Source organism: Dioscorea cayenensis, unplaced genomic scaffold (genome assembly GCF_009730915.1).
Source record: "Dioscorea cayenensis subsp. rotundata cultivar TDr96_F1 unplaced genomic scaffold, TDr96_F1_v2_PseudoChromosome.rev07_lg8_w22 25.fasta BLBR01000740.1, whole genome shotgun sequence".
NCBI lineage: Eukaryota > Viridiplantae > Streptophyta > Magnoliopsida > Dioscoreales > Dioscoreaceae > Dioscorea > Dioscorea cayenensis.
In genome coordinates this window covers 4861-19084 of record NW_024087131.1, presented here as the reverse complement: position 1 = coordinate 19084, position 14224 = coordinate 4861, and the positions used below count along the sequence as shown (strand labels likewise).

General features: G+C 32.6%; 1 protein-coding gene across 3 annotated transcripts; it reads right to left on the bottom strand.

The window, feature by feature from the left end:
* Nucleotides 1-5179: 5179 nt before the first annotated feature.
* Nucleotides 5180-13280, bottom strand: LOC120254922. Of its 3 annotated transcripts, XR_005534813.1 has the most exons (8): nt 10151-13280; nt 9621-9671; nt 8817-9120; nt 8489-8730; nt 8189-8389; nt 8017-8108; nt 7768-7869; nt 5180-5359 (listed from the first exon to the last, which is right to left on the bottom strand). XR_005534813.1 is itself a non-coding variant. In XM_039262887.1 (7 exons), exons 1-7 carry the CDS (start codon nt 10328-10330, stop codon nt 7845-7847), a joined length of 1095 nt encoding a protein of 364 aa, XP_039118821.1. In that variant the 5' UTR covers nt 10331-13280; the 3' UTR covers nt 7748-7844. The 3 variants fall into 3 exon arrangements, 2 of the variants coding, with proteins under 2 accessions (XP_039118821.1, XP_039118822.1); XM_039262887.1 differs by lacking the exon at nt 5180-5359 and having other exon boundaries at nt 7748-7869; XM_039262888.1 differs by lacking the exons at nt 5180-5359; nt 9621-9671 and having other exon boundaries at nt 7748-7869.
* Between the last annotated feature and the right edge of the window lie 944 nt (nt 13281-14224).

Below are 14224 nucleotides of genomic sequence, written 5' to 3'. Positions count from 1 at the left end.
CCCTAACATCTTGGGATTTATTTTTGATCCTCTCCATTATCGTCCCCGCGATCTCCCACTTCCTCCTCTCCTACTCCCCAACCCACCGCTCCTTCAACACCATCGTCGATCTCTCTCTCATCTCAGCCTCCACCCTCTCCTACCTCACCCTCTCCCATTTCATCTGCCGTTACGGCCTCCTCCGCTTCCTAGCCCTCGACAAAGTCCGCAGTGAGAGTGATTGCATCCGTCTTGACTACACACCCCAGCTCAACCGATCCTTTCGTCTCCTATCTTCTTCGTCAACCCTTGCATCCTCCTCAAGTCGATCTACAAGATCTGGTGGTACTGCACCGATGCCGGTCGAATCCCCATCATATGCAGCTCTGTGGCCATTGACCATTCTGCTGAGGTACCCTAGTTTGATTTCCCTATTTCCTTTGGTGCTTGCATATATCGTGCCCTTTGTTTTTGGAGAACAATCCTTCTGGTTTTTTTTAACACTTTTTTCCTTGAGAATTGATGCTATTAGTTGCTATGATCTGGTGTCTACTGAAATTCTAGGGTTTTGGATGTTCTTTTGATGGTGATGATGCCTATTTTTTAGGAGTTAGCATTGTTTTCATCAACTTTATTTAGTTAATGTGTGCCAATAGGTAGTTCTGGTTGATAATTGTTATTGCAAGTTCAACATCGGATTTATAAGCTTCAGTGAGAGCATTAGGGATATTGTTTCATTTTAATCTTTAGATAACCCATCAAAAATGTATAGTGACATTTATGCTTTGCTTTTTAGGGCCGTCAAATATTTTTTCTAGGTGGATTTTTTGCTTGCTTTACTAGTAAAATTTCAACACTTGCCTTCTTCCTTGTGTTCTTTCCTTGCTTTCTGTATATTTGTTTGGTATTTTTTAGAAGCGCAAAAAACATTATTGTGTTTATTTGATTGATTGATTTTGGTTGTAGATTGTGACAAATTTGTTTTGGTTTTGAACTACTCAAAGGGATTGGATCTTTATGCCGGTTTACCAAATCTTCATGCTGATTTTCATGAATACCAAACTGTTTAGATTGCACTTAATTTGAGAACTATGAGATGCATCTTATTCTTCTTGTTTTTTTTTTTTGGAAGATCATGGTGATAGATCCTTTATGTTGTTGTGATAGATCCTTAGCTTCTGAATAATTGATATATATATATATGTGTGTGTGTGTGTGTGTGTATTTTAATCTTAATTTACTACTGCAATAAGGCCAGGCTGCAATTGATTTTCTTTCAATTCAAACTATTTAACTTTTGAGTTGAAAACTCATGATTGCATTAATAAAAGAATAGGGACAAAAGTGTTGAGGTTATTCTATTGGTTATGATGGTTTATGGTGAGGAACATGCCTTTTTTTGTTGATAACTAGTATAACTATGAGTAGGAATTGATATAGTTTAATTAAATTTAGTGATAGTGCATGATGAACTTTGAAACAGATGACACTGCATTAATGTTAGAACATATTGATGCTTTTAATATGTTTGTATGCCATATTTATCTATTTTAGCTTTTTTTTCTTTTCTTTTATTTTTCTTTTTTCATACTGTTGTATTTCTGTGATAGGACTTCCTCCTATGATAATCAGACTGGTTTATATGGGTAAACTTAATTGAAATTTGTTGATTTTTCATGCAACTTTTTTGTTGGGAAGATACCTACTTGTCTTAAGTATCTGCCAAGGTACAATGTGTTAAATTAATTTAAATTTAAGCTTGTTTTCACTGAACTTCCTTCAGCTTTACAGGATCATTTGTACAGACTCAACATTCGGGGGAATTGTTTTCAAGATAAAGAGTCCATCAAATTGCGTTCTACTGAGCAATGTAGGGTGCCTTTTGTTAGGATTTCTTGTCATTCTTCAATTTTTTTAAGTATACTCTATTAACAGCCTTTGTTTTTGTCTTTAGGTTACTCTGTGAAAGCCAAGCAACCAAGGAAAGCTATGAATACTCCAATGTGGTGCCGAAATCACTGTTCTGTCACTTAGTATTTCAGAGATTCAATGGACAACATATTTTTAGCTCGAGTTTCAAAATGAGGTAATTATTTCTTAACACGTTTTTGCAAGAAAAGAATAAATTGATCATTGTGTGAGGGAACTTTAATTTAGGTTGCATCTTTTTCAAGGTTGAATAATGAGAACATAGCCAAGTTATTGGGATATTGCGGAGAAAGTGAACCATTCTCAAGGATGCTTGTCTTCGAATACGCATCGAAGAGAACGTTATATGAGCATCTTCACTGTAAGTGTTCTGTTATGGTTGCTTTAGTGACTGATACTTTTTATGATCTTTACAATAATATGTGTGGATTCATTATAGATGGTGGAGGATGTCAATTCTCTTGGCTAAACGAATGAAAATAGCTATTGGTATCGCTTGTGGACTAAAATATTTGCACACTGAACTCCACCCTTTATTCACAATATCTGAGTTAAACTCCGGTTCCGTGTATCTTACTGAAGATTTTTCTCCAAAGGCGTGCAATTATATTGCTAACACTAGGTATTGGAATTGCACTGACCATTTGCTGCTTACTGTATATGGTGGTGTCTATTGTCATTGTTGGCCTGGTGCCATATCTTTCAATGGAATCAGACGCCCCAATTTCATTTGTGTTTGCTAGAAATGGTGTAGATTGGATAGTGTAAGTAGGTCTTTTTATTTTAGTGAATTCACATAGTAGGGTTTTGTATAATTTAGCAGGTTTTTGTATAATTTACAGGGATTTAATTTTCTTTATTTTGCTTGAATTTTAGAAACTGATTAAAAAGGGATTGATTTTTTTAATATTTTTTTTAAAAAAATTAATTTTAGAAACGGATTAGAAACAAAATTAGTTCTATTTTCAAAGCTGCATAACGAAAATATAACAAAAAAATTTTCGTTTGAAATCTGTTCCTAATTTTTGTAACGGTAACATTTTTGTTTCAAATATGTATCTAAATTTAGAAACAAAATTACAATCGACATTTAGAAATGAATTACAAATATAATTATTCCATTTTTAATTTCAAAAGTTAGAAACAGTTAGGTTTTCGTTTCTAGTCCATTGTTAAATTTAGAAACGGAACAGTTTACCGTTTCTATTTAAATTAGAAACAAGGGGTTTTGAAACAAATAAATTCCATTTTAAATCCGTTTCTAAATGGAATTAGCAATGGATTAGAAACGAAAAATGTTGTTTTTAAACTATAATTTTCTTGTAGTGCTTTGTCACAAAGATAATTTTTGGCACAATTTTTGTCACGGTTTTAAATTTAACATGATTGTTGACACATTTTTGTCACGATTTTTTTCACGGTTTTGAATTTACTGATGATATTGACATGATTTTTTGTCACGAAATTTGGCACAATTTTATTTGAAAAAATAAAATAAATTACAAATAAATTTATTTAATATTAGACCATGCATTTAATTTTATCAAAATATAAATTATAATATTTATAAAATATGCAAAATGTTATTACAATCATAGCATTATTACAACAATAAGATCTAATCTAACATAACCCTATACATCATCATAAACCCTATACTTCATCTTAAGAGAAACACGAGCTCTCTTCGGAATTGGAGAGTGTTTAGCTGATTCTTCAATGTCATTGCATATCATGCAAATTTCATAAGATAATGCAAAATTAATATCCAGAGCATCATTACAATGTTGCACGCCATATTGCAATTTATGTACAATTTCATAGAAGAATAAAGTCAGCAAGTTAGTTCACAAAGACAACATATTAAACCGGAAATTCCAAGGTAAAATGAGACAAAAGAATCTTGGGACAAGATGATAAAGATCCAGAGTATCAAACAAAGAGGAAGTTCATGGGTGAACAATTTAGAATAAAAGGGAATCAAGCTTCTGGTTCACTCCGTATACGCAAGAAAAGAAACCTTTATTAGAGGATATTGTGCCAAATATATGATTAAACTTCCTAACAAGTGCACCAATGACTACCTAACTTTGGGTCACTCTCATGAATTGTACATACAAACTGAAAAGGTTATAAATCATAATCAAATAATAGATATTAAATGCTTGACTCAATATACACAGTTTTTCAGGTTCATATTAATACCTTGAAATTATAGACTGGCTCAAAGCTAAAGCTATTAAGTCATCTTCCAACCATATATGAGCATTCATCATCTAGTAACTGACAAGAGAATACTCCATCATAATTTATACACAGTTAACTGCTCAACTCCTCAAACAATCTTTTCCATAAGATCAAATTTAACTTTTAATTTGCCTACTATTCTATCTAAAAGGGCATAACAGTATAAAAATAACTTTGCAAGATTATCTTTGTCATAAAACCTATGATTAAAATCCCAGGATGCTATAATCTCATCATCAAGTCATATTTCACCTAAAAGCTTCAGTGCCACACTCACTACACCATATGGGGCTATCAGCGGCATGTTTATCGGCTTTTAGTGGCGTTTATAAACGCCACAAAATTTATGACCGGCGTTTATAAAAAACGCCACGTATGATGCCGCTAAAGATAACATCGATATTTTAGCGACGTTTAATTTGGTAAACTCCGGCACATTAGTGGCGTTTAATAAATAAACGCAGGCAAAATTGGTACCAAAGTAAACATATATAAGGCATCAAATACTGCCGTTTATTAAAGTAAAGGCCGCTATTATCACGGTGATCATTAGCATGAATGCCGTGCAAATGTGTGGTCAGTAAATTTTAAAAAATGTATATTAGCGGTGTTTTTATAAATAAACGCCACGAATTTACTAGCATTTTATTTCAAAATAGTGGCATTTTCAAAGCCAAATGCCACTACTTTAGTGGCTTTTTTTTATAAAAATGCCGCTAATTTAGTGGCGTTTATTAATTAAACGCCACTAAATTACTGGCATTCTTGGCAAAACCCCACTAGTTTTCCCATCTTTTAAATAATGTAAATGAATTTTAACGGTATTTTTGTGATAAAACACCACTAAATAATGGCGTTTTCCTAATAAAACGGTAGTAAAATGATATGCTCTCCCGGCGTTTTGAGTAAAAACGCCGCTAAATTTATTTTGAATATAGTTCCTTCCATTTTGCAATTTTATTTATGCGCATTTTTAACAAAAACAATGGTACTTCAAACACATAATTATCTATGCACAAAAACACAATTGTTGATGTTTAATAATTTAAAACCAATTAGAAGTCACAAAAGTCTTCGATATTAATTAGTACACAGTTAGGTTTGTGATTCTTGTCTTCCTCCAAATAATACAAAAGAAATCAAAGATAAATAAAAATCCTCCATAGCTTGATGAATGCCACAACTCATCTCTAGAAGGCTGATTCTTCAATTAAAAAAAAATATAAGAAAAGATTCCACAATGCTTTTAAAATTATAACAAATAGATACAAACACAGTAACATTGCCACTTTCGAAATACTTGTGACTGAGAAGTTGAGCCAGCTATGTCAACTTCAGGGATAGTAACTCCAGGAAATCGAGTTTGTAAAAACCCAAGAAGAGCATTATATCGAGCACATTCTTGTGCACTTTCTTGCTCACGTTGTGCAGGTTCTTGCTCTCGCTCCTCTTTTCAATTGTTGTATTTGTTGTTCCATTTGATTAAACCTCTCAACAAACTCACTTGATTGGGCGCTTGAGGCAGTAAAAGTTCTATCAGTCGTACCCCCATAATAAGTTTTGAGTGTTGGACCCAATCCAAGCCCTCTTACTCGCCCACATCGTTCTTTTCCAATAACTTGGTTCAGAATTTCAATTTCAACCATTTGCATATCCTCATCTATTGTTTCACATTCAACTAACTTCTCATTTGCTTTATCTTGTATATAATGGAAAAAATTATTTTAAAGTAGTCATATATTTTGAGGCATAATTAAGTGGACTAATATTACATCAATGTCTTTGAGTTTAAGTTTCATAGCTCGGATGCTCTTTAGGCGGATGGTGCGGCATCATGAAAGGAACCAAAAAGATTAGATCCCAAACAACATGTTCAACCAACAAGTCAAGATCAAGTTAACTTGCAACAGGGTTAGGCTGACATGGGCCAGATGTGCTCCTTACCATACCTCTACCTCACTCACTGTATATATATAATTCCTATCAAAATACTTAAATCAATTGACATGAGGATTAATTGACTACTTTTCCTCTGCATCATTAATTTGGGCATGCAACTGTAGTCCAATTGAAATAAAGATGATGGCAAGATAAAGCTTAAATTATTTTAGAACACTCACAAAAGTTTCATATGATAACAAGTTCAATTATTGATATACTCTATTTCTGCAATGAAACTGGAGCCATATATGTTATTGAAGTAAAACAAAACATTCAGAAAAATCATAACCATTTTCTTAGAAATAACTGAATTTTTCATACCAGTTAGATACTATTAAACAAAATCTAATCATGCCATTTTTATTAATTAGGGGAAAACAAGATTTATCTAGTCTAGTAATAATTCTTCACTCCTTACTGTTTGGACTCATGTTGTTTATCTTTGTAACATTAGCATTAATCAATGTTCTTCATGCTTGTATGTATATACCTTTGTGCATCTGCATGTTTATTTTTGTCTGTAAATTTATACTATTGGTGCAAAAACATATTAATTGAAACTCAGATGAATTAATGAACTTGAGATTATAGATAGCTTTATTTCATGTAAATCATTGAAGAGAAGTTATTTAATTCAGTGTGCCATATGTGTGCTAACAGTTAGACTTTTTGAAACACTGGTTGAATGAACACTAGTTTACATCATGTTCTCAAGTTGTATGTATATAAATGATAGCATTCAGTGCTAGTGTACAAAGCTTCATTTACCAATAACATTCTTGTCTCTCTCAAGCTTAATTCTTTATTTCACTTTCATTTGATACATATCCAATTCGGTTGTTAAGTTTCTTTCACACATGACATACATAAACACACACACACACATACATATATATATATATATATACATATATGAAGACTTCTGCTACAGAAAAATTAGAATAATAATAAAGGCAAATCAAAAGGATCAAAAGAAAACCTTTGATATATATATACAATCAGAAACTGTTAACTATTGTTGGAGAAAATCATCTGTATTAGTTGCATCTTAGTCTGGAAGTGAAATTTATAGAGAAAGTTTAAGTCTGTGAGTTGAAACTTTAAGAAATGGTGAGAATTTGGTGCATGAATTTTGGTCTAATCAATTGGGTCCAGAGTGTATATAAAAGGATATTTACATTGTCATGAGAAGCTAGGCTAGGTAATTGTGTTGGGAACAACTCCAGTTGCAGCTAATTTTATGAAGCGACAATCCTCCCTTTGTTTACTGCCAAGATCTTATTAAGAAACCTAGTCACTTTTCTAGTTATAGAACAGATCTTAGACCCATCTCTCAGAATAAATAACTTATTAGATTTGCAACCAACTAAGCAGCCTCTAAGTTTGAAACTTCTATCTAGTAACCCAATTACTCTGCTATTTTAAAAACAACACAAGAGGTCATCACCATAGCCTACTAGATCATCTCCAGGACTCTATGGTTGGCCAAACAATTGGAATCTAGAATAACAGTAAAGCTTTATCATAGACTCTATCAGTCATTTGTCACCTACACATTCCGGCACAGGTAGGCCTGATAAGATGCACAAGCTACCAGTAATACTAGGTTTTAGGAACCATTAGACCAAAATTAACAGTAGACATTCATGCATTAGAGAACATAATTATTACCATAATTTGTTCAGTTTCCACATTCATGTGAGAACCATCCTTTTTGGTATGAGTTGCATTAAAAAATTTGAGGCGTCCTACTTTTCTTCCATTGTTAACCTCCTACAAGTGTTTAAACAAAAAAAATGTTTGAATCACAAACATTAAGAGATAAACTTGAAGACATCATTAAAATACAAACAAAAGTAAAAAAAAAACAAGAATTTTAATTCACACTAACAATTTAATTCTTAATATATATTTGCTTACCATTTCCTTTTCCTTTTCCTTTCTAGCAAAGATCTTTGATCCAGATGTATGAGTATATTTTTGTTGTTTTCTGCTAGCAACTCCAAGTCTTTCTAAATCGTACATAATGACATGTATACTAACTTAGAAATATGAAAGATATGATAATTTTAGTAAAATAAGTAAATCATACCACTCCTTTATTTGAATACCAATAATCGACTAATTGTTCCCATTGCCATCGAATGGTTGTGTTTGGATGTTTATCTTTGTTCACTTGCAAACCATCTTCACGTTTGAAATGACACTTTTTCAAATCATGCTTGTAATCTCTCCATTTCTTCCCCAAAGACTTAAGCACATACTCTTTTGAAATATCAAGAGCAAATCGTAACTAGTTGAAGACATTATAAACAATTTTTTTTATTAATGTAACTTGATTTTTGTATATTTATAGAAACAACATTTGAGCAATTTAATTATGTGGGTTTACCTCAATAAATTTGAATAATTTATCCTTTAATTTTTTTGGCACTTTATGCCAACTCTCATATTGGATGCCAATTTGTTGACCAGTTCGAGCAAGCATGCCGAGAAATCCAGCTAGTAGTTGTGCTTCGGGCCCAATTGGTTGTCCCAAATGATTTGCACTCACCATAATCCTCTCTTCTGGTGGTAATGACCACAAGTCTTTCAAAGTAGTTAAGCCTCTTTTTTTTTGTCCATTTCTATCAACTACAATAATTTACATATTAGTAGAAAATAAGAACATTAATGCAAATATAACAAATTGTGATTAAAATTTAAGATATGAAATGAACTTGCGTTTAAATTTTCTGCTTCATTAACTGCGGGAACATTCTCTATTCTGGTACTATTATTTTGGTTTGACACTTGTTCATTATGATTTGAATCAGCTGAAGATGATGGGACCGAGCAATGAGTAGCAACATAAAGTGTTGGAGCAGATCTATTAGAACCAAGAGAGGCTGATGAATTGGAGTTGCTAGTGTTGCTCATTCTAACACCCACACCAGCGTCACACCTAGTACCATTATTTGGAGCAGGTTCTGACACGACCATTTTCATACACTTCAATTTTAATTTCGGCATATTTTCTCTTATCTACATCATATAAACAAAAACATGTTACAAAATTCAGCCCAAGTAAATGTATTTTGGAAGTTTATACATAGAAGATTATACATAGTAAATCTACATTGCGAAACTAAAGTAGAAGCATCAACACAAGCTCCAATGCAAAATGGTTTCTTTTTGGTAGTATCCACTCTCAACAAGTAGCATCTCAAGTATTTAGACTTAGAAAATAAGAAAAGAATAACTTCATAGGTAAGATGATGAAATACATGAAAGCCTTGCATGGTTAGCATCTTTATACAATATTGGCACTAAATGAAGTTCATGTAAAAATTATACATCTATTAACTGATATCAAAGAATGCACACACACACACACACACACACACACAAACATGCACAATATAGTTCTGTCCTAAATCTAGTGGCAAATTAAAAAAATCTAGAGTGATAAGCCTTGACATTAAGCCAATCTAAAAGATTGCAATAGAAATATAATAAGAAACTTACTCACTGAGAAAACTCACACGCTTGGCAAGAGGAGCTAATGCAAATAAGCTGAATGAGAACAACAAAACCTATTTCCACAAGGATAAGAGAAAAATTATCAGAAACTTTGTAAAAAAATTCGAAAGCTGATATTTCTATGGCTCTTGTATTAATGTGATTGTGATGCCACCCTAAAATCTTAGAATGACATAATTAGGCTGATGGAGAGATTAATATCTTTAATAATTTGGAGTTGTTTATGTCTTAGAAGTTATAAGATATGGATATGTTTAATCAAATTCACAAACAGAATGATTAACTTGGAGGAGCTGGACATCTCTAGTTCTAACTTCAAGAGCACTTCATTCAAACAAATACAATATCAAAGTTAATGTGATATGATGTTGAACAATTAATGGATAAAACTGAATAAAGTTAGTCCAGTTTGATTAAGTAATTTTCACGACATGATGAGTAGTAAATGGGTTCAATTTCTTCAGTGAAGGAGTTCCACTACAGTGACACCAATAAGCCTTCAATGCAGAACAATTCATTGTGCCAAACTTACCACAAGAACACCATTATATGCACACCTGATATCAAAAAACAACAACATTATCTGAATGCTGACATAGCCAAAATGAATACGATATAATGAATACGAAGTAATTAAGTTTTTGATAAGGCCATGTATATGCTCATTAATCATTATCACAACAAATAGAACAGAGCATTCAATATAAAGCATATGTTTCTATCGAAAACAAAATTGACAACTTATTTCATAAGGACATTTAAATCATACATCATCTTTTCTAAATGTACATCACCACCACATACATATCTCAATAAATCAGAATTGCCAAAACAAAACAAAAATACGGAGGTTGCTTTTGTAATGCAAGACAACAAAAAATATGTAGATAGTTTTTAAACAGTTAGCGAGAAAAAGAAACATTACAAATCATCTTCACACAATGATTCAAATTAGAGATGAGATGCAAAACAGAAGTCACAGTGCCAAAATGACTAATCTGTGTCGTATATCAAATAATAGATGCAAGAAAAATGATTAAACAGGCTATGAAGATTTCCAATCTTTAGGGAGGAGTAGATGGGGGTAAGAAATAATTAGTATCCTACTTTGTTTCTTCTAATCAAAAGTAGTCTCCACACCAGTTTTATGACTATCTACACATTCCTTGTCTTCCACTCATAAATCTTTCAAGCAACCAGCTGCTTTCACCATCACACACAGGAGGCCATTTCCCACAAAAACTTGAGTTCATGGAATGGTCACTTGTAGCATAAATATATCATATTTATGTCATCCTCTTTCCTTATAGTAATCATCATATACTTATTCATGGAATGGTCACTTGTAGCATCAACTACATTATGTGAGTTAGAAAAAGACATCCATGTTAGTAGGACCCTGAGAGCAAGCACCATCATTTTCAGACTAATGTTAGGGCAGTGGAGCAATTCAAATGCCAACTAACAATAATCCAAGCATCATCATCAGAAACACATAAAAATTAATGCATTGTCCACCATGAAGAACACTTAAATACTAATTAACATAATTAAGACCATGCTTTTAAGTCATTAAAGGAAGATTCTGATAAAAGCAAAGCATAATGAGAAGAAGAAATAAAGTTCTTTTTATCCATGATGCAGACAATCTTAAATAGGCAGAGACTCATTCTTAATATTAGTCTCTTTATTTCTTTTGACAATAGGCCAAATATTAAGAGGATGAGTTGCGTAATGAAAGTTGTTCTAAGACTTTATATATGCAATTCCTTGATCTTGAAACATTAGTAGGTGCATCCTTGGAAGCTGGTACTTGTTTGGTTATAGACTTGAAGAAATAGAGGAAGATTTGTGATGATGAATTTTCTTTTGATTTTTTTGTTTATTATCAGCTCCAGACAAGCGTTGGTGGGATTTCACATCAAAGGACTTCTTAAACATGATGTTTAACTTGCATGTTTGGATATCTGATCGTTCAAAACCTCACCAAAATCCCCCGGTGTCAGCTAAAGTTAAATATACAAAGGTAAAGGTTAATTACTCCATCCATGCTTTACATAATCAATTACTAGTTGCTTGTGGAGAATATTGATGCTCACTAATTGTAGCATAGAATCATGACTCAAAAAACTACTATATTAATGTATTTTCCCAAAAAAACTGAAATATTGGAATTTGAACCATAAATGTAACCATACAAAAGAAAAAGAACTTGATCAGCATGTCATGTGATGCTCACTTTATTAGATGATTGGATATGTTACACTAAAATGAGCTAAAAGAGCCTTGTAGTCCGTACATAAAACTCCATTAACACTCTGGATTTCTTCAAAAAAATATTTTCCCACCAAAAGATAAAATTTGGGCACATATAGTCCATACTTGTTGGCCTTAAACATAAAAACTATTACAATTATATATTCCAGAAAAAAAATTGAAAAAGCTTCATGAGAGGAAGGGAAAAATTCATTATCATTGAAGATACTCTCATGAGAGGAAGGGAAAAATTCAGTCCGAGGTCCATCATCTGTTATTTCATCACCCATGTCATACACTTCTCTTGGTTGATTACGTATCACAACAAACCAACTAGGTTCTTTGGGATCTTCAGAATAAAAAACTTGCTTCACTTGTGATGAAAACATATAAGGCTCATCGAGGATATGTTTGCCAGGGTGAATCATACCAGAGATTTTTACCATTATAAATCCATATCTATCTTTCTTGACCCCCCCTACTATTATTCACATCAGCCCAATCACAATGAAATAACACAACTTTGAACTTGTTAAAGTAGTCTAACTCAATTATATAATTTAGCACCCCATAGTAGTCAACATTTCCTTCCAATGGATTAGTATCCCTAGCACTAGCATAGCTCATAGTTAAAGAAGTAACAAGACACCTAGAATTTTGGGTTCGCCTAAATTCTTCTCGAGATTTAGTATTGAATCGAAATCCATTAATGACAAGTCCTTTATATCTCTTAACAATCTTATTTGTACCTTGCGCAAGAAATTTAATTTCTTCTGACACATTTTTTCCATGAGAAACCTATACAAGTTACATGAATCTAATTATAACAATACCAATAGAGAATTGTTCAAGTTATAATATTTTCTAGTTGCTTACCGTTTCTCCCAACCATTCATGAAAAGTTTCCGTAAATTTCCTATCGAGATCACGAGCATTTGAACATCGACCTCTTGTTTGATCTTTCAAGATATTTCTATACTAACTACAAGTAATGATAAAAAATGTTAAAAAATTCTAACACACTAAATAAGAAATGTGAAGTGTTTAACTTACATTTGGAGTGATTTAATAGCTTTATAGTGAAATAATACATAACGATGTGCTTGTACCCATGATCTATCATCTAACTCTGCTACTTCCACTTTCCCTATTGGTTATCCAATACTTTCAAATAAATACGACTTTGCAAGTAGCTCATGTTGCACTTATGTTAAATTTCTCCCAGGTCTATCAAATATTGTTTCAACATCAACCAAATATCTAGAACAAAAAGTGACACATTCCTCTACTAAAAATCCTTCAGCAATAGATCCTTCAGGATATCGTTTATTTCGCACATATGATTTTAACTTGAGCAAAAACCTACAACAGAATTGCTGCGATTGTTAACCCATAGAAGTTTGATTGACAAGACATTATAATAAATTGATGTTTTAGCAAAAATAATACTCTCTATTAGATACATCCATCGATAGTACATAGGTCCACCGATTTTGGCCTCCACTCGGTAGATGAACAACCAAGTGCACCGTATTACAAGTTGAAGAATGAAGGTTGGAAAAATCTTTTCTAGGGTGACACAAAAGCTATTGCTACCGACATTGAAGGTTGTCAAGATTTCTTCCACCTTAAGAACTTTATCGCAAATAATTTTGAATATGTTACAAAGCCTCAAAATGGCATGAGTCACTTTGTTTGACATGGATGACTTCAAAGCAATTGAAGCAAATCATGCAAAGAATATGTGATAATCATGTGATTTTAAAGACCAAGTTTTCGCCTCTTCCGACGCATTTACATTTTGATATATTTGAAAAAGTAAGCATCCGACTTTTATAGTCTTCAAGACTTGACAAAATAGGTCTTTTTCTTTTTTGGTCATGGAGAAAGAAGTGGGTGGTAGTCTTATTTTGCCATTGGGAAGATATTGAGGATGAAGCTCTCGACAAATTTCCATGTCAACGAAATCAAGTCTGCAATTCAGATTATCTTTTGATTTCTCATTAACATTAAGAAGTGTTACAACAATATTTTCACAAACATTCTTCTCAATGTGCATCACATCTAAATTATAGTGAAGTAGGGTTGTGCTGCTAATATGGTAAATCAAAGAATATGCTTCTCTTCATCCACAAAGCTACTTCAGTTGATTCTTCTTCCTGTACTACATCATCATCAGTATCCAAGTCAATATTGGATACTTGTCGTGGTCTTTTCTTTGATTCATTATTAGTGTTTTATTTTTTTAGTTTGCTTGTGCCTTGTTTTCCATAAGAAAATTGCAACTCTTTCAACATTAATAAAATATTAGACCCAGAAGTAACTGAAGGCGCTCCACACATCTCTACAT

Coding starts and splice junctions, on each gene's coding strand:
- LOC120254922 (XM_039262887.1), bottom strand. CDS start 10,330: ATGCTTTATATTGAATGCTCTGTTCTATTTGTTGTGATAATGATTAAT. Junction 8,109..8,188: donor GGTATTCAAATAAAGGAGTG/GTATGATTTACT, acceptor TGTACGATTTAG/AAAGACTTGGAGTTGCTAGC. Junction 7,870..8,016: donor AGGAAAAGGAAAAGGAAATG/GTAAGCAAATAT, acceptor AAACACTTGTAG/GAGGTTAACAATGGAAGAAA.